At 41.0% G+C, this 25,851-nt stretch overlaps 1 protein-coding gene across 7 annotated transcripts; it reads right to left on the bottom strand.

The window, feature by feature from the left end:
* Positions 1–140: 140 nt before the first annotated feature.
* RABGEF1 (RAB guanine nucleotide exchange factor 1) lies at positions 141–25,650 on the bottom strand. 7 transcript variants are annotated; one of them, XM_063173614.1, is made up of 11 exons: positions 25,580–25,650; positions 15,646–15,831; positions 13,531–13,697; positions 12,444–12,563; positions 10,521–10,541; positions 8,707–8,876; positions 5,675–5,756; positions 4,397–4,529; positions 3,880–3,971; positions 2,963–3,219; positions 141–2,147 (listed from the first exon to the last, which is right to left on the bottom strand). In XM_063173614.1, the coding sequence occupies exons 2-11, from the start codon at positions 15,822–15,824 to the stop codon at positions 1,749–1,751; spliced, it is 1,620 nt and encodes a 539-aa protein (XP_063029684.1). In that variant the 5' UTR covers positions 15,825–15,831; positions 25,580–25,650; the 3' UTR covers positions 141–1,748. The 7 variants fall into 7 exon arrangements, with proteins under 7 accessions (XP_063029684.1, XP_063029685.1, XP_063029686.1 ...); XM_063173615.1 differs by lacking the exon at positions 25,580–25,650 and having other exon boundaries at positions 8,707–8,873; XM_063173616.1 differs by lacking the exon at positions 25,580–25,650 and having other exon boundaries at positions 12,444–12,560.
* Between the last annotated feature and the right edge of the window lie 201 nt (positions 25,651–25,851).

Here is a 25,851-nt window from a genome sequence, read left to right as displayed (position 1 = left end):
TACCCAGCCTAGAACTTGCAGGGCACTTGAGAACTGATGGAAATAGAAAGAGATATTTGAAATTGATAAGAAATTGGTGGAGATTCTCCCAACTCAGAGGATGCAGGAGCAGCCATGGAATAACAAAAGGTGAGGAGGGGTTTAGGGACTCATTAACCAGGGCAGAACTTTATTTAAACACTCTCATTTACACAACAGCTGCAAGTTTGCTTCCCCCACCCCTCCCTGGGGACAAACCTGGAGATCAGAATCAGCACCTAAATAAAGGAAATAAATCCCAGGATTATTTACTAAGCGATTTGGGTGGTGACACACGGAATAATTTGATTTTTTTGCTGTTGTTTTGAGCACCCCAGCGCTGCAGCTGCTTCTGTGAACACCAGGGGTGGTGCATAGTTCATAAAAAGGCCAAAAAATGCCAGAAAAAAGGAGAAATCACAGTCGTGGTCTGAAGTTATTGCAGTGCAGATTTAACAGAAGCCTCAGATGATGGGAATGAAGCATCAGGTTTGTGTTTTCCTCCTCATGGCAAGAATTAAACCTGGCTTAAAAGCAGCTCCAGCTGAGCTTTGTGTTTGGGATCTCAGGAGCTGCAAGAGATTTCCAAATGACACAGGAAAAAGTTTCCAAGTTCTGTTTAAGAGGTTGTTTTTTGTGGGGTGAGCTCCTCTTTTTCACCCCAATCTGAATTTTAGTGATTTTTAGTGACACAAAAAGCCATTCAAGGTGCTGAAGGGGTCACTGAAGAGCAGAAGGTTGATGTTTCATGGAAATAAAGTGCATTTTTCTGCTCCTTCTAAAAAGCAACCTCAAATTATATGAATTTATTTATTTATTTATTTATTTATTTTCCCCAGGATTGTCAAAAAAGCAACCAAAATTCATCCCACTGATGGAAGTGACCAGGAGAGAGAGAGATACTTTTGGAGCAAATCTTTCATGGTCTCTTTCCTCTCCCCTTTTTGTTCCACATTCTGCAGTTTTTAATACAAATATTTCCTCCTATTCCTGAAATATTTTCAATTTCTGGCCCCCACACAGTAAAATCAGCACTTTGTGCACCACTCAAGGCTACCAGGTGTTCTGACAGAGCATTTAAATGAAGAAATGGCATCTTTTAAATAATTTTTTTAAACAAAGCAGATTAAGATGATTTCTCAAGTTGGCAAATCACAACTTCTCCCCTCCAGGTTATCCAAACTCCAACAGCATTTTTGCCTTTTTACTGCAAGATGGTGGAACTAAAAGGTGCTAAAATGAATATTTTGAGATCATTTTCACTCACACACGAGCTCATGCACAGTTGGGACATTAGATTTGAAATCTATTTACAATTTTACATATTTTACAATATATAATTCATCTTTACAGCTACAGAATAAGTTCAGACTAACATTGGTATTTTTTTTTCTGCTGGAACTTGGCTTCAAGTTAAACTGATTATTAAAAACAATTAAGTGCATGCTTAGAAGGGAACTTTCAGGAGAGATGTCAATGGACTAGTGTTGCTTAAAAATTACACCAGTTTGTGTAGAAAATCGAAATTCAGTTCAAAAAACCCACCAAAGCCTAATAGAAACCTACTGGACTAAAATAAATACAATTCATTCCACTTAACAAAAAAAAAAAAAAAAAAACAAAAAAAAAAACAAAAAACCAAACCCCAAAGCAAAAGTACCTTTAAAAATGTACTGATTTAAGCTCTTTAAGATTTAAATTTCCTTTCCTTCCCAGCTAGCTGAGGAGAATTATCCTGCATAGACCTGAGGCTGCAGGGGTGGGGGCAGCTTGTCATTCTCCACATTTTCAGAGTCAATGGCTGCTAAGGCTTGGCTTTTTGCTTTGATTTCTAAGGGATATTTCTCCACAATATCCTCCACCTCCTTGGTGATGCCATCAGTCCAATCAATGAGGTCTTTCTCCAATTTCTTGGCTTCACTGACAATTCTTTCCTGTCTCTCATTCAACTGAGAGAGGAGGTCTAAGCTTTTGCACATCTGCTTCACCCCCAGGCACACATCTGGGGAGAAGCTGTCAGATTCCTGCTTTTTTGGGGAGGTCTGGCCACTCATGAAACGATCAAAATCTTCCTGGCTCAGGTTTAGGGACTGAGCATCCAGTTTTTCAATGAAGGCCACAGCACAGCACTGCAAACAAAGCACAGAGAGCATCACTGCAAGAATCACCACACACTGAAATGTTTTACACTCAGAAAATGTTTTACAGTTTTACAAAGGAAGGGGGAAAGGGGTGGGAAAGGGGTGGGAAAGGGGTGGGAAAGGGGTGGGAAAGGGGTGGGAAAGGGGTGGGAAAGGGGTGGGAAAGGGGTGGGAAAGGGGTGGGAAAGGGGTGGGAAAGGGGTGGGAAAGGGGTGGGAAAGGGGTGGGAAAGGGGTGGGAAAGGGGTGGGAAAGGGGTGGGAAAGGGGTGGGAAAGGGGTGGGAAAGGGGTGGGAAAGGGGTGGGAAAGGGGTGGGAAAGGGGTGGGAAAGGGGTAAATATACACTATAATACAGAAAATGTTTTCTACATTTACAGAAAATGTTACAACATTTACTATTCCCTTTCCTCTTCTTACACCAGCAACTAATTGTTGGTGGAATTTACGTTTACACACTGGAATTTCTGTTTATGAACTGGAATTTAGGTTTACACATTGGAATTTCTATTTACAAATTGGAATTTATATTCATGAATTGGAATTCAGCTTTACACACTGGAATTCAGCTTTACACACTGGAATTCAGCTTTACACACTGGAATTCAGCTTTACACACTGGAATTCAGCTTTACACACTGGAATTCGTATTTATGAATTGGAATTTAGATTTACGAACTGGAGCTTAGCTTTACGAATGTGAATTTATATTCATGAATTTGAATTTATGCCCTTTGCTGGCAACTCCTACCTCCAGCTAAAAGCCCAACCTTGCTGTCCAAGCCCCCCTTCCCTGGTGCACTCACCAGGTTGGTGAAATAATATCCATCCTCCCCAGTCATCAGCCTGCTGGGGTTGCAGAAGCGAGTGATGTACTGGATGTTGGACTGCAGCCGTGGGGGGTTCCCCTTGAGCACGATGTAAATCAGGGTGGGCAGGAAATCATCAGCAGAGGCTGGCTCATTTTTGGTGATTTTGATGGCATTGAAGATGTGCTTGCTGCACTTGGTGATGCAGGCCAGCTTGTCCCGAGGGACACGCTTGGAGTCCATCTCGATGATGTCTGGGAGGGGGGAAAAAAAAATCCTGGAATTATTTAAATTGTAATGATCAGGCAATGAATAAGCAGGGTTTGCTGGGTGATATTCAGGGAAATAAAGTGCATTTTTCTGCTCCCGATCCTTCTAAAAAGCAAGCTCAAATGATATGAATTAATTTGAAGTTATATGCATTAATTTTAAAATATGCAAGTTTATTTAAAACTAGGGGATTTCACTCCAAAAAAACCTGGGGGATTTCACTCCAAAAAAACCTGGGGGATTTCACTCCAAAAAAACCTGGGGGATTTCACTCCAAAAAAACCTGGGGGATTTCACTCCAAACTACATGAATTTACTTAAAACTACGTGAATTTACTTAAAATTTTTAATTTAATTTAAATTATAACAATTTATTTTAAAATTAATTTATTTTAAATTACATGAATTTTTAAAAATTAATTTATTGCACCATTAATTGCATCATTTCTGTCTGTGGGGAAGTGTTTTAAGTAGATCAGTTAATTCTAAGTACTTCAGTGTGGAAATTATCCCTGCTCCACAGCTGAAATTCCAAACTCCTGCACATTTAACAGACCCACCTTTGTGATCACAGCAAAAACCATCTCAATAAGCAAGAGAGGTGAGATTGAAAGCTGTAAATACAGAACTGATCACTCACAAACCTGTGATTGCCTTTACAACCATGTCAGAGACCTCTGGGATCTCCTCACTGACAGGAACACAGAGCATCTGGGGAGTCACCCAGTGCAGAGCCCTGCAACAGGAGAGAAAGGAGTTGAGGGTTAAGGAGTGAAGGTAAAAAGGAGAAAAAAGGGTTAAAAAACTCTCAGTGCCACTGACAGGCAGGGGTTTGAAACCTGAACTCAGGGCAAAGGAATGCTTTGTGTCACTGAGCCATTATTCCAGCCACAAACCAGGTTATTCCACTGATGTCATTTATTTTCACAGAAAGCACTTCCTTTTTTTAAAAATTATTTTTGGCAGTGATTTAATAAGAGCAAATTTTCCCAGTGTAGTGGTTGTCATTATCCCACCTATTCATTCTTTCTGTATTTTAAATAAAAAGCTTTGAACCCTTAACAGGCCATTTTTCTGTGCACAGCACAAAGTTTTTAACATGGTTGATTCAGAGCTCATTTAGAGAATTAGGAATTAATTAATTTTCCTTTCAAGCCCTACCTGATCCTCTTTTGGACAGCAAGGTCTTTCTTCTCATCATCAGTTGTCTCAGGGCAAAAAACATATTTGTACTGGCGAGTCATGATGTATTTCTCAACCTCATCCATTGCCTTCTCCACTTTTTCAGGGGGCACTGAAAGGAACAAATCCCACACATTAAATATTCCAGGGCTCTTTGCAAGGTTTAATCCCAATATCAGCAAATTAAGATTACTCATTCCAGGCAACCTGAGTTCATAAATGGATATAATACATCCATTTTAATGTATATAAAAAATAAGAAATATATGTGTGCATATATATATATATAGTAAGAATTATAATACATATATATTATTAGAAATTTAATAAAATATAATACAATAAAGATAATAAATAGAATAAAAATTTAAAAATAAAAATAAATTTAAAGATAAGGGGAAAAGGGGAAAAGGGGAAAAGGGGAAAAGGGGAAAAGGGGAAAAGGGGAAAAGGGGAAAAGGGGAAAAGGGGAAAAGGGGAAAAGGGGAAAAGGGGAAAAGGGGAAAAGGGGAAAAGGGGAAAAGGGGAAAAGGGGAAAAGGGGAAAAGGGGAAAAGGGGAAAAGGGGAAAAGGGGAAAAGGGGAAAAGGGGAAAAGGGGAAAAGGGGAAAAGGGGAAAAGGGGAAAAGGGGAAAAGGGGAAAAGGGGAAAAGGGGAAAAGGGGAAAAGGGGAAAAGGGGAAAAGGGGAAAAGGGGAAAAGGGGAAAAGGGGAAAAGGGGAAAAGGGGAAAAGGGGAAAAGGGGAAAAGGGGAAAAGGGGAAAAGGGGAAAAGGGGAAAAGGGGAAAAGGGGAAAAGGGGAAAAGGGGAAAAGGGGAAAAGGGGAAAAGGGGAAAAGGGGAAAAGGGGAAAAGGGGAAAAGGGGAAAAGGGGAAAAGGGGAAAAGGGGAAAAGGGGAAAAGGGGAAAAGGGGAAAAGGGGAAAAGGGGAAAAGGGGAAAAGGGGAAAAGGGGAAAAGGGGAAAAGGGGAAAAGGGGAAAAGGGGAAAAGGGGAAAAGGGGAAAAGGGGAAAAGGGGAAAAGGGGAAAAGGGGAAAAGGGGAAAAGGGGAAAAGGGGAAAAGGGGAAAAGGGGAAAAGGGGAAAAGGGGAAAAGGGGAAAAGGGGAAAAGGGGAAAAGGGGAAAAGGGGAAAAGGGGAAAAGGGGAAAAGGGGAAAAGGGGAAAAGGGGAAAAGGATTTCTGAAGCTTTTCTTGCACTGAAAATTCAATTTAGTTTTACATCATTGCTTTTGGAAGAGGAAGGTGAAAGAAGCTGGTACCTTTCCAACGTGTCTGCAGCCTGTCTGCCACATTCTGGTAAAAGTCCTGGGCACACTCAGATTGTTCCTCAATGCTCAAATCCTGCAGGAGAACAGAACAGGGAGTAAGTGTGAAGGGCTGGCAGCAAACCTCATGTTTTGGTTTGGTTTAAGGCAATTGTCCAGCTGCAGTAACAGTCTGAGAATGCAGAGGTGTCAGAGAGGTGTTTAGAGTGGCTCAGTTTTAGTTACAAACAGGAGAAGCCAACACTGGCTCTTTAATGTGTGAAAAATAAATGGATATTAGCACAGGTGCAATGGGTTTTTCCTCTGGGAGCTCTGACAGAATAACTCAGACTAAACCAAATGTTTGTCCCTGTTTAACCCCTGATTTTTTAAAAAGATATTTTATAATCTATAAAACCCCCAATAACAAAAATTATTTGAAATAACATCTCTACAGCACATTTCTGATGATAAAGTTACTGTTAAATATATTTACAGTGGTATTTGTGAAGCAACACTGGCCTTTGCTAACTGAGCACCAGAAGAACATTAAATTAATTTAATTAAGGTAATTTTCATCATTAAATTAAACCAAACATTAAAAAAAGTGAGGGAACAATTTGATTTCTGAATTCTCTAAGGCCAAAAACCAGACATTTTCCTGTACACAGGTGTCAGCTCTTGCTGAAACTGGATTTTAGGCCAGGTTTATTGTAGTAAAAAAATCCCAAGTTTTGCGAAGGCTGAAGTAGGAAATGAGAACTCAAATATAAACCCACTCTGTTCTCACAAACTCTGTGCTCAGAATAAACAGATCCAAAAAAAAGGAAATAAAAGTTCAAGAAGAATTTAAAACAGAGGGAATTTAAGATTCCATGAGAACTCAGGAGATAATTTGGAACTAAACAGCAAAGGGAGAAGAAGAGGGGAATAAAAATCGTGCTGAATTCTGACTGATTCCAACCATAGGTGGCACCACAGACTAATATTTTAAGAATATTGATTTTTTTTTTTTAATGGAAAATGAAGGTAACACTTATTTAATATTAAAAACAAGCAGCACAGTGAAGGATATAAAAGGAGAGGGAGATGCTGAATTATCTTTAGAAGTTTTTAGGCTTAATTTGTGTCACCCCTGAAGTGTCCCAGGCCAGGCTGGGGTTTGGAGCCACCTGGCACTGTGGAAGGTGTCCCTGCTCAGATCATCTTTAATTCCTTTCAACCCAAACCACCCTGTGATGTCTAAAACCTCACCAGGTGATATCTTAGATCATTTCCACAATCATATCAATGCAGAATATGGCTGAACAGACCCATTTATGTGGCATTTAGTCAGGACTCATTTATCTGGGCTGCTCTGGTGTTAGCAGCATCCTTTGGTCCCACACTACCAAGAAAAGGCACCCAGATCTTATTTTGATTAATCTGAAGGCTCCTGCCCCACTCCAGAAAATCCAAACTTGTTGTTGTGGTGTGTCTTAACCTTCCGAGTCCCTTCCCCAGGTGTGCCAATACCCCCCTCTCCCCTTGCTGAGTGAGTCCTGTCCATCAGGACTCACTGATTGCACATGGGGACCTGTTCATGGAGAAAGGACAGTGACAAGTCAGGAGAGGCTGCCTGGAGCCAAACCTGGGCCATTCCCTGCAGACTGTCCCACTGGGACTCACCCAGCCTTGTTCCTGCTCTGGGAAATCCTTCACCCAGGTCCCTGCCTGAGCTCCAGTTGTGCTGGCTGAGTGTGCCAGGAGCAGCCAGGCCTGTGCATGGGGGCCCTCAAGGAGCCATCCCTGTCCCTCTGCCCTGGGTTTGTGGCCATGTGGCAGAGGGGCAAGGCTGGATATTCAGCATTTGTCCGAGAAATCACTCCTAACACTGAGAGGCTTGGTAGCATCTGCACTCCCAGTTCTAATGGAAACAGATGGCAGAAGTTGGTTTTAGGAATTGTTTTCCTATCTACACATCATTCCTGGCTCTCTGAGGTCAGAAATCCCCAGCATTTCTGCTGCACTCAGAGTTTGCCACTGAGAGATGGGAGAGGCAAAGATTCCCTGTGGCTCAGGGAAGGTGAGGGGCTGGATGGGCTTGTTCCCAGCTGCTCTGGCTTTGCACCTTTGGCTGCAATCAGAGCACAATCACACTCCCGGGTCACCCTGGGATAAACCAGACCCTGCCCAGAGCAGAGGGATCCCTGAATGTCTCACCCTCTCTAAAGGTCTCTGAGCAAGCTCTCAGCACCCCCATGTGCCAAGGACACTCACGGCTCCCTTGGCAAACCCAGCAGCATTTCCTCAGCTCTGGCAGCTCTGCCCTTCCCTGTGGGACATTCAGGGAACTCCCAGAGGCTCTGGCACAGATTTGCACCCAGGTTGGTCAAGTTCAAAGGATGCCCCTCAGGCCCAGGGGTCATTGGCCAGTCTGGGTGTCCCTTGTCCCTTGAGACCCTGCCCCTCTCACCTGGTTGGTGCTCACCTGTCCCCTCCCCTCCCCCTGTCCCTGAGCTTCAAAAGGTGATCAGGCCATGCGGTCAGGATTCTGTTGGAGCAGTTGCTCACGTTCAGACCTCTGTAACCATGGAATAAACCTCTGGACATTAAACCCTCCAGCAGAATCCTCTCCTTTTCTCTTCACCATTGCCTGAAGCCATTCCTCCTGAGGTAAACGGGGTTCCTAACAAGCCTGGACTTGTTCAGTGCCCAGCTGCAACCACCAGCAAGCCAAGGTATCTCTGGGGTGACACACCGCAGCTGCTGCCTTTGGCCCAGCAGCGAGGGTCAGAGAATCACAGAATCACAGAAATTCTAGGCTGGAAGAGACCTGTAAGATCATCAAGTCCAACCCATGTGCTAACACTTCAACTAGATCATGACACCAAGTGCCACACCCAGTCTTTTTTTAAACTCTTCGAGGGATGATGACTCCACCCAGGCACAACCTAACTGGTAATATTGGGATTCATATTCCAATCCAAACTGCTGGAAGAAGTGCAGCATTTCCTCCCTCTCCCAAATTTCCCCATTTTATTCAGACAAGACCATTGAGAGCTCACCCTTTTATGGCTCATGGTGTCCAAGAAGAGTTTGCATTGCTTGTAGATGTCCTGGCCAGGTTTCTGGTAGGTCCTGATGAAGTCGATGAACTCCTTGGACACTCTGTCTGTCTCGAGGCTGGCCTGCCTGTGGATGGCAGGGCTGGGAGCCTTGGCCTCCTGCAGCTCTGCTGCCAAAATTCAGGGCACAGAGATCAGCTTTGTTACACTGATGGGTAAGCTCAGAAAGATTTTATCATTTCAAGTGACTTTTTATAGTAATTATATTAATTTACTATATTAAATTCTACTGTATTCTATATTAAATTCTGTATTTTTTACCTTTTTTTACACTGATGGGATACTTGCAGAAAGATTCTATCATTTCCAGTCACTTTTTATATTAACTATATTAATTAATAAATTAAATTATTAAAATTAATTATATTATTAAATAAATATATTTATATATTAAATTAATATTATTATATTAATGTAACATTAAATTCTATTACATTCTATAGTAAATTCTATATTTTTAGTTTTTTACACTGATGGATAAATGCAGAAAGGTTTTATCATTTCCTGTCACTTTTTATATTAGTTATATAATTTAATATAGGAAATTAATATAATTCTATTAATTTACTATATTAAATTCTACTGTATTCTATATTAAATTCTATATTTTTTACCTTTTTTTACACTGATGGGTACTTGCAGAGAGGTTTTATCATTTCCACTCACTTTTTATATTAATTATATTAATTAATATATTAAATTAATACATTAAATTATTATAATTTATTATATTATTAAATAAATATAATATATTGATATATTAAATTAATATAATTATATTAATTTAACATATTAAATTCTATTACATTCTATAGTAAATTCTATATTTTTAGTTTTTTACACTGATGGATAAATGCAGAAAGGTTTTATCATTTCCCGTCACTTTTTATATTAGTTATTTAATATAGTAAAATAATATCATTCTATTAATTTATTATATTAAATTCTACTGTATTCTATATTAAATTCTATATTTTTTACAGTTTTTTTGTAAACTGATGGATAACTGCAGAATGGTTTTATAATTTCCAGTCACTTTAAATATTAATTATATTAATATATTACATTAAGATATTAAAATAATATCATTAATTATATTAATTTAATATATTAAAGTCAATATTTTTCAGTTTTTTACACTGACGGATAACTGCAGAAAAGTTTTATAATTTCCAGTCACTTTAAATATTAATTATATTAATTTAATATATTAAATATATTAAATTCTATTATATTCTATACTAAATTCAGTATTTTTTACAAAATTTTACAGGTTTTTGACACTGATTGATAATTGCAGAAAGGCTTTATCATTTCCAGTCACTTTTTTAAAAAATTTTTTTTTTCAGCTCTGCAAATTGGTCATTCGTAGTTGTGTAAATGTAAATTGTAAATGAGGAACTGTGTAAATTGTATTTCTCAAGGTTTGCCAGGGAAATGCTGGATGTAATAATAAGAATAAGAATAAAAATATATAATGATTCTAATAACAATAATAACAATAATGACACATAATAATGATACATAATAATAATGATACATCATAATAATAATGATACATCATAATAATAATGATACATCATAATAATAATGATACATCATAATAATAATAATAATAATAATAATAATAATAATAATAATAATAATAATAATAATAATAATAATAATAATAATAATAATAATGCTTTTTTCCACAAAATAATCTGATTTTCCAAGTTGCAAGCTCACTGTGCTGCTGCAGTACCTTCACCCACCTTTCAGCTTGCCAGCCAGCGCTGTTGGAAATGGAGGGATTGAACAGAGGTGGTGGAAATGAACGTGGTGAGAGGCAAGCAGAGAGACAGAAAACATGAAAATATTCGTGGTCAGCACCAGACAAACAGGGCTTCAACCTGAAACCACCTCACATGCACAGAAATGCTGCTTCCAACCAGCATGCACCATCCAAAGGGAAAAGAAAGAAATGGGATTGATGTGTTGAAGTTGGTTGGATTTGGATTTGAGGGAGCTCAGTGGGGTTTTTTTGGTTGTTCTGCGTTTCTGAAGAGTTCAGAAAATCCAAAGTTGTGTCACCCAGGGAGCTCCAAACTCCTCTGAGCAGAGCCCACAGCTCAGCACAGGGAGTGACCTGGGCACCTCTGGTATTTCAGTGCCCAGAACAGGAGAGGTTGTGCAAATATTGAAATTCCAGCTGCAGCAATTGAGATAGAGAGTGCAAACCCAACTCCTTTCCAGCTACTCAGGGACATTTCCAGAGGGGATTTCTTTCCATTGCCTTTACAATTCACTCCATGCACCCCAAACCCTCCACAGGATTCCAGCTGAAGGGTGGCCATTAATTAAATTTGTCATTAGAGAAGCACAAAGTTTATTTGGAAATAATAAACCAAGAAAAGGGCAGAATTATCAGCTATTTCTTCCATGATTAATCACTGATCTCATTTCACAGCACAGCTGAAGGTTTATTTACTGACTTCAACAATGAGTTCACTCTTTTATAAAAATAATGAGCCTCATTTTACTGTATGACCTTAAGGAATGCGAATATTATTTTTTCAGTCACAAATTCAAACTAGATTGCTGTTTAGTGACTAGAGAGATGTAGTCAACTGAGGCAGATTAATATTAAGTATTAAAAAGTGAATGTTAATTAGAATGAACTGTCTTTTAGTGAGTTACACCAAGAATTATTGTAGTTGCAGATTCTCTAATCTCTGAGCTGAAATCCTGTTTTAAGGAAAATTAATCTGTACTGATTATCAAGTGCTGCAGGAATAAATGAACTTCCAGCAATAAAATATCCTCAGGTTTGTCCTGTGTCCTCAGAGAATTCAATCCAACTAAAAAGAAGCTGATCACAGCCAAGAAATTCCAACAAGTTAAAGAGAGGAAAATGCCAAAATGCCAGGAACAAGCATGGGAAGAGTGAAGGAAGGATCAGCTTCACAAAAATAAACATAATTAATATTTCACTCTTTCTAGAGGAAAACCACTTGTCACAGCAGACCAGGAGCACTCCAGGATTCACTATGGTTGTGCCATGGAGTCCAAGTATGGATGTGGGACAGGGATTGTCCCCAACTCTGTCACACACAGCCCTTCATCACCTTCCTGGAAACATTAATAAACATTGCGCATTTCTTTAGCCAGCAGAACGAGTCAGGATTGCAAACAATTCATGGAGGAGGAGCTCTAGAAGCTGTTTGGTGTCCTTTTGGTTTAAGTGAAATCAGTGGGAAATCTCTTGATGGGAAATTTTCTTCTTGGTTTATATAACAAATATCTGGAGATGTTTTGAGAATGCCAAAGTTCTTGAAGTGGTTTCAACTCATAATAATCAGATTTGTAACAGCAACCTGATTTATTTTTTAAATAAAAACACAAAGCAGCAAAAGACCCAGCTAATTCTTACAAAATTCTTGTTTTGTTGATCCTAATCCTGAAGTGGAGCTCAAAGAAGCTTCAGCTTTACATCTGTGGCTCCCTTCTTAAAAGCAAAGGATTGGTTTAGAGATTCAACACCACCTCAGCATGCTGGACTTGATTTTTTTGCCACCTTCATGTTGAAGAGCACAAGTTACAACTGGCACAACCCTAGTTTGTGTTTAGCAAAGCCCAACTAAGAGCCAAGCTTACTAAAACCAGGCAGACAGCTCTCCCAGGCTGTGCTGCATTACCTTCAGAAGGGGAAGCCAGTTCCCAGGAGGGAGTAAAAATCTCCTTCAAATCCCTGAGAATGTTATCAGTATTCCTCTCCCTCCCCAGCTGTCCTTGCTTAGGGGTTTTCTCTTCAGCTGCTGAAATAAAAAGGCCAAAGCAAGCAGGGCACCAAGAGCAGGAGCATGGCAGGACAGGTGGTGAAGGGATAAAAAAAAAAGAAAAGATGGAAAGTGAGAAAAATGAACATTAAAAACTAAAAAGGTTTAATGCAGGTGAATGAACGCCTTGTGAAGCAGCTGCTGTCATGCACCAGGACAACTCTAACCAGAAAAATGCTGAATTTCAAATAAAGAAAATGCATTGTCTCTAAGGTTAAGACAGATTAATGTTGCTTTTTCTTCTGGAATTCCTCCTCCAGAGCCCAGCATCTCCCAGCTTCTGCCTGTGTGAGCTTTGCTATGCCAAGCCAGCAGTGCCATTCATCATTCCTGCTTGTAACACATTCTGGAGAGCAAACACCCAACCTGATATTGCCAGCCCACACAAACACTGCCAGCCTCACTTTTATGTGCAGCTCAGGGCACTCTGCTCACACATCCCATTTTTCCTGCCAAACTGAGGCACCCTGGCAGCACCAGCTGACATTCCTCTCACTGTGAGTGTGATATTTCTGTCACACTCACACACAGCAGGTTGGGGTAACTGACAGGCAGCACCTTCTCTGCTGCTCTCTCTCTCTCTCCAGGAGGAATTCCCCTTGCAGCCCTAAATCCTGGTGTGACACCATGGCTGAGTCAGGAATTCCTCTGGAATGTGTGCCAGAGGAACGGGGAACTTCCTCTCAGCAGTGCAGTGCCAGCACCAGGAACACATTTCTGCTGTTCAGTGGGAAAATCACACAGAAACACAGGTTTAGCTCTATTTGACAGATTGTTTGCCATCACTCACATTTTTCTGTGTTTTCAGCAGCAATCACTCTCCAGAAGCATCACTATTCCAACTTTTAAAAGTCAAAGCACAGAGCATTAATCTGCCTTTTAGAACAACACATCTGCCAAAAACTTTTCACTTTAAAACGCACAGAAGCATGAAAAGCAGAGTTACCCTTCTTAGCTCCTGCTCTGGAGGAAGCAGTGAAGAACTTCTTCACAGTAGTGACCTTTCTTGTTTTCTCATTGGTTTTCTTCTCCTCAAACTTGGAGAAGGTCAGGGACTGTGCCCCCTGGCTGCTCTGGCTGCTGGCATAGGCTTCCTCCTCCTCACGCTGGAGCCTGCAGGTGGGAAAACACAGGTCTGGTGTCATGTTTTATGAAAAATTCCTTTGTTGGAATGTTTTCTCCTGAGAAGCTTCAGAAACAAAATGTAAACAATGATTATCTGCTGCTGTGGAATGCAACAGGTGAATCTTTGATTGGTCTCATGTCATTGTTTTTTAATTAATGGCCAATCACAGTCCAGCTGTCTTGGACTCTCTGGTCAGTCACAAGATTTTATTTTCATTCCTCTCCTTCCTTTCTAACCTTCTGATGAAATCCTTTCTCTTTCTTTAGTATAGTTTTAATATGTAATTTTTCTTTTAATATAAAATATATCATAAAATAATAAATCAGCCTTCTGAACATGGAGTCAACATTCTCATCTCTTCCCTCATCCTGGGACCCCTGTGAACCACCAGAATCTGGTTTAAGGGCTTAGAACCAAGGCAAAGGAGCTGATTTCCTGTGCAATCATTAATTACTCATTTTACATTTTAATTCTCCCCTCTGCCTATCTCCCTTCACTACAGGGCACCCCCATTTCCATGCTGCAGAGGTAGAAGTGAGGGAAGCTCAGGGTTAAATAGAGAGGGGCAAAGAGAGATGATTGAGGTTCAAGCATGGTCACCTTCCCCTGATGTCACACTCTGAGTTACCCAAAGGCACAGGGGGGATTTCCAGCAGGAAATTCATCCAGCAGCAGATTTATTCAGCAGATTCATTTCCAGCAGCAGATTCATTCCCTTCTGCCCTGCCTCACACCGAGTTTCCCAACCTGTTGCCTCAGGCAGTCCTTCCCCACCTGACAAAAGCAAAATACCTTGTCCCAATCTCAGAAATATTTTGGGAAATAGATCATTGTTGTCACAATCTGCTTTGGTGATAAATATCTGCTTGAATGGATGAGGCAAAGTTTGAAAGAGCAAGTTTTTAATCTAAAGCAGGGGAGGGCAAACTCACCAACCCTGCACCCTTTTTTCCTCCTGAGCAGGAGGATTCAAATTGGTCACAGGATGCTGAGAGCTGAGGAATTGTCTTTAAACATCCCTCCATCTCAGGATGGACCATCAATAGTCTGGGATTTGCAATCTCTTGAGGCAGGAATTGTATTTTATCAGTGCTGACAAACCTGTGCTCACTGCAACAAACAATCACAGCTTATCTGTGCCTTCAGCATCTCCCAGCTACTCATTAAAGAATTCCTTGAACACTCCACTTTGCTTTAGAGATGATCCAAGAGTGGCAGCATAAATATCTGCCCTAATAACAAAGTTGTTATTAACTGTGCAAGACATTTATGGCAGAGGAAAACAATGACATGACCTCTGTGAAAACACACCTTCCATTTTCAGGGTCAAGCATTTATCACATGAGGAAAACTAGACTGGCTTGCAGAAAATAAGTGATTGGACAATTAAAAAAAAGCTTTGATGTTCTTGGGCTTAAGCCTGTAGTTGAAAAGAATGACCACAGAGAAGGCTAAAATCAGTTTTTAACCAGCAGTGTAAAACCATGGTGCTGGAAAGAAATAATTGCCATCTCCAGAGGGTATTGAATCAAAATTGTCTAACTGCTGATAGAAATACAGATTTGCATATGCAAATTAGGTCAAAGTATTCATTAGCAGGTTGGGCTCTGTTTAGATTTGTTCCCTCTCAGATTTCCTTTTCAAACCTCTTACACCAGAATGTCCTGAACATCCATCTTTGCATGAAAAGGAAGGAAAGGCCAAATTGGGGAATTTGTGATGAACCTGAGCCAGAAACAGGACCAGGAAAGAGGAGGCAGGAACAGAATTTGGAAGAGTCACTCTGAAGGAAGAAAACATCCATCTTTTCATCAAAAGGAAGGAAAGGTCAGATTGGGAGATTTGTGATGAACCTGAGCAAACAGGGCTGGGAAAGAGGAGGCAGGAACAGGATTTGGAGGAGTGACCCTGAAGGAAGAAAAGAAGGTTCTTTACCGCTCTGCCAGCTCCCAATCCTCTTGGATCTGCTTCTGCCTGGCCTTGTGGTATTCCTCCCTCCAGCACTTGGAGCAGAAGCCCTGCCAGGCAGGGTTGCCATAGTACCCACAGCCCTTCTTGCACAGCAGCTCCGACTGATCCACGTGGATCCCCCTGCGCTCCGACTTCAGGTTCATCTTCCTCCTGAGGGAGAGGAGAAGGGTTAAAATCACAAACCTGGCAGCAGCCTGCAGGAAATCATTGCTTCTGAGGGTTTGCCTTCAGAAAGGAGTCACCTGCTTGAATTATTGAACAGCTCCATAGCAACGGAATGAGGGGAGGGAGGGCACGGTTACATAACCAGGAGCCCCAAAGCCAGGGGACAAAGGGACATCTTGTAGGGCTGGGACCCTCACACAGCCCCAGAAAATGGTACAGGGAACTAGTGACAGTCCCACAGCCAGGGCACAAAGGCCCCAGACACACTTTGAAGGGCTGTGACCCTCACACAGGTCCAGAAAATGGCCCAGGGCAGCAGTGACAGTCCCACAGCCAGGGGACAAATTGCCAGTGCACACCTTTGCAGTGACAGTCCCACAGCCAGGGGACAAATTGCCAATGCACACCTTTGCAGTGACAGTCCCACAGCCAGGGGACAAATTACCAATGCACATCTTTGCAGTGACAGTCCCACAGCCAGGGGACAAACTGACAAAGGCACACCTTTGCAGTGACAGTCCCACAGCCAGGGGACAAATTGCCAAAGGCACACCTTTGCAGTGACAGTCCCACAGCCAGGGGACAAATTGCCAATGCACACCTTTGCAGTGACAGTCCCACAGCCAGGGGACAAATTGCCAAAGGCACACCTTTGCAGTGACAGTCCCACAGCCAGGGGACAAACTGCCAATGCACCTTTGCAGTGACAGTCCCACAGCCAGGGGATAAAACCCCAGGCTCTGCTCTCACCAGCACCTTGCTTTCAGAGCCAATACACAAAGCAATGGGGAAATAAGAAGAAATAAAGTTGCAAAAAGCAGCAAAGGGAGCAGACACAATGCACTGTGTGAATGAATGAACAGAATGCATCCTGCCTGCACAAAGCCACTCTGGTGAGGCTTCAGGGACCCTAAAGGGCCCTTGGGGAATCACAGCTGACCCCATTTCCCCAGGCTCTGCCAGGGTTAAACTGCCTCCTGCACACAGAACAGCCCTGGGGGTTTATCTTTAGTGACTGCAACAAAAAAGCAAGGTTAAGGTGTGCATGTTCAAATATTGATATTTATTTTTCACTATTGACAAACAGGGAAATGGCAGAATTGGCACAGCAAGGTTTTGTCCAGTAAATGCAGCCCCTTTTCCTTCCTGCCATGTATGGAAAGCAAGAGGAAAAAGGGATTTTCTTAAACTGAAGAACATCAGTCAATGACTCAGAGTTTTCTTCTGTTCCCCTGAAATTCCACCCCCAAACTCTTCTCTGGATCATCCAGCAAAGGATGGAATATGCACAAATGTCACTGAGAGTTCTCTACTCCAGGGAATTCCAGCTCTTTTCTTCCAAGCTCAGTTATCCCCTTAAAAAGACTGATTATGTTTAACATTTCCCATTAATGTAATCAAGTTATTTTGAGCTAAGTAACAGGAAACACACAATTTTCTCTGAGGGGGGAACAAATTCAATATTCCATCTTATCTACGTAAGGATTAAGATTTCTCCCACTTTTCTATTTTTGAAAGAAATAATGAGTTGCTAAAAAGAACCTAAAAATAGTTTCATTGTAGAGATGTGCATATTAAGGGAATCAATTTCTTAATGACATCATTTATAGCTACGTGTTCTCATTTTTATAGATGGGAGAGCAGCTGAATAATTTCTTTTTTTTTCCCACTGAAAAGCCTGACAGACAACATTGTGCTGCTGCAGAGCAAAATGGAAAAGAAATCAAATATTTGAGAGTTTTACTTCATTCCCATAGACAGAAATAACTGAGAAACATAAATATTTTGCTTTCACAAAAAATTTTTTTGTTTCATTTGCTGATTTCTCAAGGAAGGTTTGTGTGGGAGCTCCTGGCTGCCAACACCTCAGAGGTCAGAAATGAAATTTTCAGTGTGTGTCAGCTGCACAGCCTGGGCAGGAATTGCATTTTGGCAGCATTGGCACACTCAGGCCATTCCCAGAGCATCACTCGTGTCCTTGAGCAACAATTCTGAAAAGAAAGAGGAAGGAAAAGCCTGAAACTCTTCACTGATTCAGTTTCAAGAGCACTTCCTAAAAGCAGAAGCTGCAGCAGCATTTTGGTCAGAGACCTCAATTGCAGGTGGCTGTCCTAGAAAAAAATGCTGCAAATATTCATCAAATGTTTAATTGTTTAATTGCCATTGATGTGAAGCTGATCAACACTTTCACTGGAAACCACAACAAATAAAAACATTCTCATACCACAAACTTCCAGAAATGCTACAGGGATCTGTGTCAGGGAATAAAAACCTGTAAAATCCTGTCACCCACCAGAACAGATCACAACCCCAGAACTGCAGCAATTCCAGGAATTCAGGTGTCTGTTCTTATTCAAAAGCACAACTCTGGAACTGCAATAACTCTAATATAGTTACAACTCTGGAACTGCAATAATTCCAAGAATTGAGGTGTTTGTTCTTATTCAAAAGCACAACTCTGGAACTGCAATAACTCTAATATAGTTACAACTCTGGAACTGCAATAACTATAATATAGGTACAACTCTGGAACTGCAATAATTCCAAGAATTGAGGTGTCTGTTCTTATTTAAAAGCACATCTCTGGAACTGCAATAACTATAATATAATTACAACTCTGGAACTGCAATAATCCCAAGAATTGAGGTGTCTGTTCTTATTTAGAAGCACAACTCTGGAACTGCAATAACTACAATTACAACTTCTAGTTACAACTCTGAAACTGCAGCAATCCCCAGAACTCAGGTGTCCTTTATTCAGTAAAATCCTGTCACCCACCAGAACAGATCACAACCCCAGAACTGCAGTAATCCCAAGAATTGAGGTGTCTGTTCTTATTTAAAAGCACAACTCTGGAACTGCAATAACTCTAATATAGTTACAACTCTGGAACTGCAATAACTATAATATAGGTACAACTCTGGAACTGCAATAATTCCAAGAATTGAGGTGTCTGTTCTTATTTAAAAGCACATCTCTGGAACTGCAATAACTATAATATAATTACAACTCTGGAACTGCAGTAATTCCAAGAATTGAGGTGTCTGTTCTTATTCAAAGCCCCGTATTCTAGATTTAATTTGAAAATTAAAGGACAAATCAAACACCTGACTCTGCTTCTGTCCCACACCTGAAAGCACAGCATGGCTCTGCCACCAGAGGGGCACCAAAATGCCCTCTGTGCCCACATTAAATGAAAAATGAATCCTGTGCAGTGGCCAGGGAGCTGCAGGCACAGCCCTGCCCTCCCTGAGTGTGTGCAGGGCCACCAGCCCAGCCTGGGGACAAAGGAGTCACCCTGAGCACAGCAAGGAGGCACATGCTGCACACACAGCTGACACTTCACACAGAAAAAGTCCTTGCAAACAAAAAAACAAAAAAAAAAAGTTTCTCAGCTGATTTCTGCAGGTCAGCATTAATATTGTAATGAGGAAACAACTCAGGGTTTGAGAAAATGAATGTGAAAAAAAGATCAAATTAGTTTTGGCAAGTAACTTAATGCCAAATCTTACATAATAATAATAAAGTATTTTTTTTAATTAAAAAAGTTTAAATTATAATAGATAGTATTAAATATACATAATATATAATAGATAATACATAATTATATAATAAAATATATATTAGATTCTATCATAATATATTATATAGTAACATTATATATTAATATTACAATGTATTATATACAATATATAATGATAATTATTTGTTATATTATGTATAATATTAAAGTATTGCATAATGATTGTTTCTATTTATAACATATTATTATATTAATAATATTTATGCTATATATAGTATTCTTATAACATAAGATTATATAACAATGTTATAAGAATACTATATGTTGCATAAATACTACTAATATAATATTTTATATTATAATATATAATATATATAATATAAGACATACTAATATTTTATATTATCACTATAGTTATAATAATATAATTATATTTTATGATATATACTACATAATATATAATTATATAATAAAATATATATTAGATTCTATCATAATATATTATATAGTAACATTATTACATATTAATATTACAATGTATCATATACAATACATAATAATTATTTATTATATTATGTATAATATTAAAATATTGCATAATGATTGTTTCTATTTATAACATATTATTAATAATATTTATGCCATACATAGTATTCTTACAACATAAGATTATATAACAATCTTATGTTATAAGAATACTATATGTTGCATAAAGACTATTAACATAATAATATTTTATATTATAATATATAATATATACAATATAACATATAAGATATACTAATATTTTATATTATCACTATAGTTCTAATAATATAATTATATTTTATAATATATACTACATAACATATAACATACAATATATAACATATATAATATTTTATATTATTATATAACTATATAATGATAAAATTCTATTATGAACGAATAATTATATAATTATAATATACTATATACATAAATAATAGCTTTTTATATATTTACAATTATAATCTTACGTAATAAAAAGGTTTTGTTGGAACTGTAGAGTGCCCAAAATGCTTTTTCCCCCTTTCTCTGTTCCTTTCCCTCCACTCCCAAAGGTGACCATTGCTTACCCACAATCAGCTCCTCTGTTTGCACACTCACACCACACATTCTGCAGGGTCACATCTCTTATTTTCACTCATGGCCTGTTCAAAGCTGACTCCAAACATAATTGAAAGGAAAAAACCAAATTTGTTGTTTTTCTGGAGCTGGAGAGCAGCAAACTCCAAACACCTTTACACCACCCGCCCACTGAGAAATCAGAACAACATAAGGAAGGTAACAACAATTTCCCACATTAAAATGAAAAAAAAACTAATCCAGAATTTATCCACAATAAAATAGCAGAAGATCACAAATAACATTAACAAGTAAAAGTTGGAGAGAGGCTTTGCACCAAACACCCTCCTTGCATCTCCTGGATCCCAGTTACAGCACTTCAGGAGGCAGCACAGCAACAATTGAACATCATTTAAAATCTCTTCATGTGAATTCACCAGGGAGGGCAGGAATGACACCTCAAACACCACAGGACAGAATAAAAAACTTCTCTTGAGCATTTCTGTGCCAGGACTGAACCTCATCACTCTTGAATATCTGTGTTAATTAGCAACACCCCTTCCAAGTTTTCACTAAAACAATGGGCTCTCAGACTTGGTTATTGATTTATAAAATGCCTTTACTTAATGTTACTTATTTGCAAGTAAATCTTCTGGTTTTCCCTTCTCCAGTGAAATGGGAAAATGGGAATCACTCAACTCTTTTTTTGGGATTTTTAAAGTGCACCTCACACACTGTGGGTGCTCCTGAGGGATGGATTTGGGATAATCCCAGCCTGGAAAGGTCCCACTGCTGGCTGGGGACACCAAAATGCTCCCTGTCCTGCTGCCACAAGAACTCCCAGTTGGGAATGTCCAGCTTATTCTTTATTTTCCCAAATTCTACTGAAATCAGAAGGAAATGAGGCCTCAGATTCCCATTAAATCAGATCTGCCTGCAGGGCTGCACATCAAAGCTCTCCAGTGACAGATCAGAGCTGCTCCAGCTTTTTCAGAGCACCTCACAGCAGTTTTGTCATGATGAAAAAAAACAAACCACCAAATCACTGTGGTTTCATTCAAAATTAGCTTTCTATTGGCTTGAATGCAATTTATCCTGAAACTTTCAAATACATCTTCCTATCAGCATTTTTTTTTTGCTGTACCCACACTTTGAGATTTTTTTTCCTTTTTTTTTGACCTGTTTTGAGCAAACACCTTTCAGAAGGGCAATACCAACTTCACTTTCCCTGTCACACCTCTGGGGCAACACAGACAGAGTTAAGGCACAGCAAACACCAATTTTGTTCCAAGGCCATTTTTGCCAGTGATCCATGAAGGGGACTGAAGGAGCAGCAATCATTCCTCCAGGACTTTCTGCAGCTCAATAACAGCAAAATAATAATTCTAATTTTCACACAGACCAAGCTACAAAATAACCAGAAAAATCCAAATTAAATGTATTAAATCAGGTGTCAGTCACAGCATCCTCAGCTTCTATGGGTGGGGAAAAAAGGCTCCTCCAACCTGAATTAAATCCAATTTAATGCACACATGAAAGACTAAACTCATGTAACACCTTCTTTCCAGCAAGGAACACAAGGAATCCTCCCAGCACAAGCACTGCAGACACAGCTCTGGGTGAAAGATGCTTCAGGAGCAGCAGGGATTTACCACTCCAACACCCCCAGCCTGTTTTCCTGGTTCTTTTCCACCTCCCTGCCTTGCCAGGGATGGAGCAAAGTGATCTGAAGCTTTATTAGCAGTGCAGATTGTCAGGAGATCTCAGCTGGGTCACAAACTATTTATTAGGGCTGGATTGCTGAGGTCACCTTTGGAGAGCTGGCTGGAAAAGCTCGAATTCAAAGCTGAGCAGAAAGGGTCTTGCTTAATCAATCAATAAACACCTTCAGTAAGAGCTAATTGCAATCAATTTATAATTATTACAAGCTGTGAAGAACAGTTTTTAAGTAACTCCACAAACTAGCACTGGAAATTAAAGGAGTAGCTTTAATTCTATAATTGAAGTTCTATAAATGAGTTTCAGCATTGGTAACAACTTAATTAAATGTATCTAAAACCAGCAAACACAGACTGGGAACAGGCAGCTTTGCTTTGGGTTGTGGCTGTTTGGGTTTTTTTGTTGTTGTTGGTCTGGTTTTTTATTCCCTCCCTAAAATTAAGTTTTAAAATTAAAAAAAAATCTTGGCACAAGCATCAGCAACAACCTTCAGCAGTCTTTTCACTGGGCTGAATTAAATGAGATCCAGCTCTTCAAAAGTCACCCCAGCCCTTCATGAACAACCTGAATTCCTCTCATTCAAAAACATCAAAGTGCCCCAAAGAATGCCCACAATGAACTCACTGCAACTCCCTGGCATTAATGGCCATTCCCAGAAATGGAATTTTAAAGCAGAAAAAAAATAAGAAAAGCAGGGAGGCTCCAAACACACAATTCTTACAGGAACTGCTGCTGGGTCACATTTTGCTGGCGCCTGAATACTCCATCTTAATTCAGAACAAGCCAACTTTAATCACTAAAAATAGATTTAGAAGGTAGGTTAGAAAGTACATCAAAACTGAGGGGTGGAAGCAGTCAAGGTGTATTTTGTATTTTGCCAATGGAAAAGTGCCCTCAAAATGGATTTATTGCAAAGAATCACTGACTCAAACACCCCAAAATTCTGCAGAGCAGCAACCAAAGTGTTGAAAGAGCCGTGATTCAGGTGGAACCCCACTCAGGCATGTAATTAGCAGCAGGGTAATTAACCATGAGCTAATTTCCTCCCAAGGAGAGGGTGGGGCAGGATGAGCTCAGGCTGGAGAACAGAAAACACAAAAGCCATTGGACAAGCGGGGGATTGGGCAAGAGATCTGGGTGTTATCTCTGCAGTGCTCACACTTTCCATGTGCATCTCCCTTGCAATTACAGCTGGAGGATAAACAGTGCAGGGAAAACAGTCCCAAGGAAAGAAACAGTGATGAGCACTCACTTCAAACAAACCACAGAGCTGCTCCTGGCATTGGGAGGGAAACTGCAGCCACTGATGGAACCTCCACACTCCTGCTGGCCACAAGGCTGCAGCTCTGCATTTCCTCAGCTTGGAGTTGTGATTTCCCTTCAAATGTCAGCCCGGGCCCGGGGGCACAGGTTTGGGTTGTGACATCAGTGACCAACCAGGCTGTGCCTCACCACCTCCATGTGACCCACAGCTGGGCTTTGAAGAGATCACAGGAAACATCAAAAACTCTTTGTGCTGCTCCGCTGGGAGCTCAGGTCACAGGGAAGAGAATATCTGCTTGAACTGCTGAAATCCCCTCAGCAACAGGCTCCTACACACTATTTCCTGCCAACCACACTCACCTGGACACAGATGGAAAACCTAAAAAAAAGTTTTTCTCTGCCTAAAACCTCAGAGAAAAACTTCAAAATGTTTTATAAACTTCATACCTGACTTGTTACAAGTGGCATCTTAACAGGATTTCACCAACAAGACTTCTAGGCCTAGTTTCAGATCACAAGTGGTTAATTATAAGGAAAAAAAAAGCCCCAAGTGTAATTGGGGATTACACAGCAAGAAAAAAAAGGAGCTGAGAAATGCTGTTCTAGCTTAAATAACACCACAGAACAAAATTAAATACCAGAATCATGGACTGTCTTCAAGCTTGTAATCTGTTTGTTGTGTAAAGCAGTCTCAGGAATTGCTATAATTGGCTTTATATCCTATTCTCCCTTTCTACTGGGTGTTGTTCTGGGCTTTTTCCTGGTCAGCAAAACATTCCAGTGAGCTACAATTCTCTTCCTAATCCTCCCTGCTGCAAAAACCACTTGTGTAACCGTGTCCAGAAGGGCAACACATCCAACTCTGCTCCTGGAAAACACCTCACCCTTCTCTGCTGCTCTGGTTTGCCCATTGGTCTCACAAAAGTGTTGGGGAACTGGAAAACCAAAGGCAGCTCAGTGCAGCTCCCAAAGTCCTGGTGTGAGGAACCAAAAGTAGTTTCAAATGAGCCCAAACAACAAAATATGGCAAGTCAATCATGGATTTAAATCACAATTTCCACAATGCTTTTCACCTAAATTGTTCGGTGCTGCTAACTCCCAGCACTGGGCCCCACTCAGCCAAACAAAAATCAATTTAATTTTGCCTGTAAAACCTTCTCAGCAGCCCATCCCAGCAGGATTTCAGACAGCACTGAGCCACCCCTGAGAGAATTCCTTTGGAAATTCAAGCACATCATTCATCTCCGAGGATCTCACACCCTGCCCGAGCCACTCCCTGCTTCAAGGGAACAACCTGAGCTCCACAGCAGCGACAAACACCCACAAAATCATCCAAAAATGCAATGCTCAGCATCTTAAGTGCTCTCCAGACTTCACCTGCCTTCACTTTAAAGGACTTTGATCCTCAGCTGTGCAGTGAGAAGCCAGGCAGGGACAATACTTACAGGAAAAAAGCCAAAACCTCATTGATCCGCAAGGAACTCATCAGAGGAACAGGCTGGGGTGGGGGACTGTTGGTAAAGCTACCAGTGACACCTGCACCCTGTTAGCTACAGGCACAGAGCCACGGAATTAATTAAATACAGAGATAACAAAAATTAGCTTTAGGAGCTGCACATGGAGGAGGGCAAACACCCACAGCAGCACCGCTCAGCACCTTAAAAATGCTCTGAACTTCCCCCGGCTGGAGTTTAAAGGACTTTAATCCTCAGCCGGGCAGAGGCAATACTTACAAAAAAAAAGCCAAAAACTCCTTGATCCACAAGGAGCTCATGAGGAAAACAGGCTGGGGGGGCATGGTGGCAAAGCTGTCAGCGCCACCTGCACCCCGGTAACACCGGCACAGCCCCACAGAACGAACATTTACAGGTACATCTCATAAAAATCACTTTTAGGAGGAGGAAGGCGGGTTGCCAAGTTCCCGCATATCCCGGTGTTTGTTTATCCCGGTGTTTATCCCGATCGCCGCCGCCCTGTGGGGCCCAGGGTCCCCTCGCCCAGGCCCAAGGCGGCAGCGGGGCCGGTGTGAAGCCCCTCGGGGGGCAGACACCGAGCCCCGACCCTCGGTTCCAGCTATAACCGGGGGAAGCGGCCGCCCCCGCTATCCCCGACCCCGCCGGGCCCTCACCCCGCGGCTCTCACCGGCTGCCCCGGGCGGCGGGGCCGGCACGGCCGCTCCGCTGCGCTGCGCTGCTGCCGCCGCCGCAGCCCCTCACGGCCCCGGCGCTGCTCGGGCCCTCCCTCAGCCCCTCCGGCCCTCCCTCGGCTCCGGCGGAAGGGCGGGCGGCACCTCCGGGGCGGGACCGAGCCCGGAAGGAAGCGGGGCCGGGCCGGGCTGTGCTGGGCGGAGCGGCGGCCGCGGGGCTGAGGGGCGGCGGGTGCCGCGATGGTGAGCGGGGCTGGCACAGGGCCGG

The sequence above is a fragment of the Melospiza melodia genome, chromosome 21 (assembly GCF_035770615.1).
Source record: "Melospiza melodia melodia isolate bMelMel2 chromosome 21, bMelMel2.pri, whole genome shotgun sequence".
NCBI lineage: Eukaryota > Metazoa > Chordata > Aves > Passeriformes > Passerellidae > Melospiza > Melospiza melodia.
Note: the sequence above shows the minus strand (reverse complement) of the source record. Positions and strands in the feature narration are given on the sequence as shown.

Bases quoted from the DNA above. Each gene is read 5' to 3' on its own strand.
- RABGEF1 (XM_063173614.1), bottom strand. From the start codon at position 15,824: ATGAACCTGAAGTCGGAGCGCAGGGGGATCCACGTGGATCAGTCGGAG. The intron at 12,564-13,530 runs GTAACTCTGCTT...TTTTTATTTCAG, and splicing joins CAGAGCAGGAGCTAAGAAGG to CAGCTGAAGAGAAAACCCCT. The intron at 8,877-10,520 runs GTGGGTGAAGGT...GAATTTTGGCAG, and splicing joins GCTGGCTGGCAAGCTGAAAG to CAGAGCTGCAGGAGGCCAAG.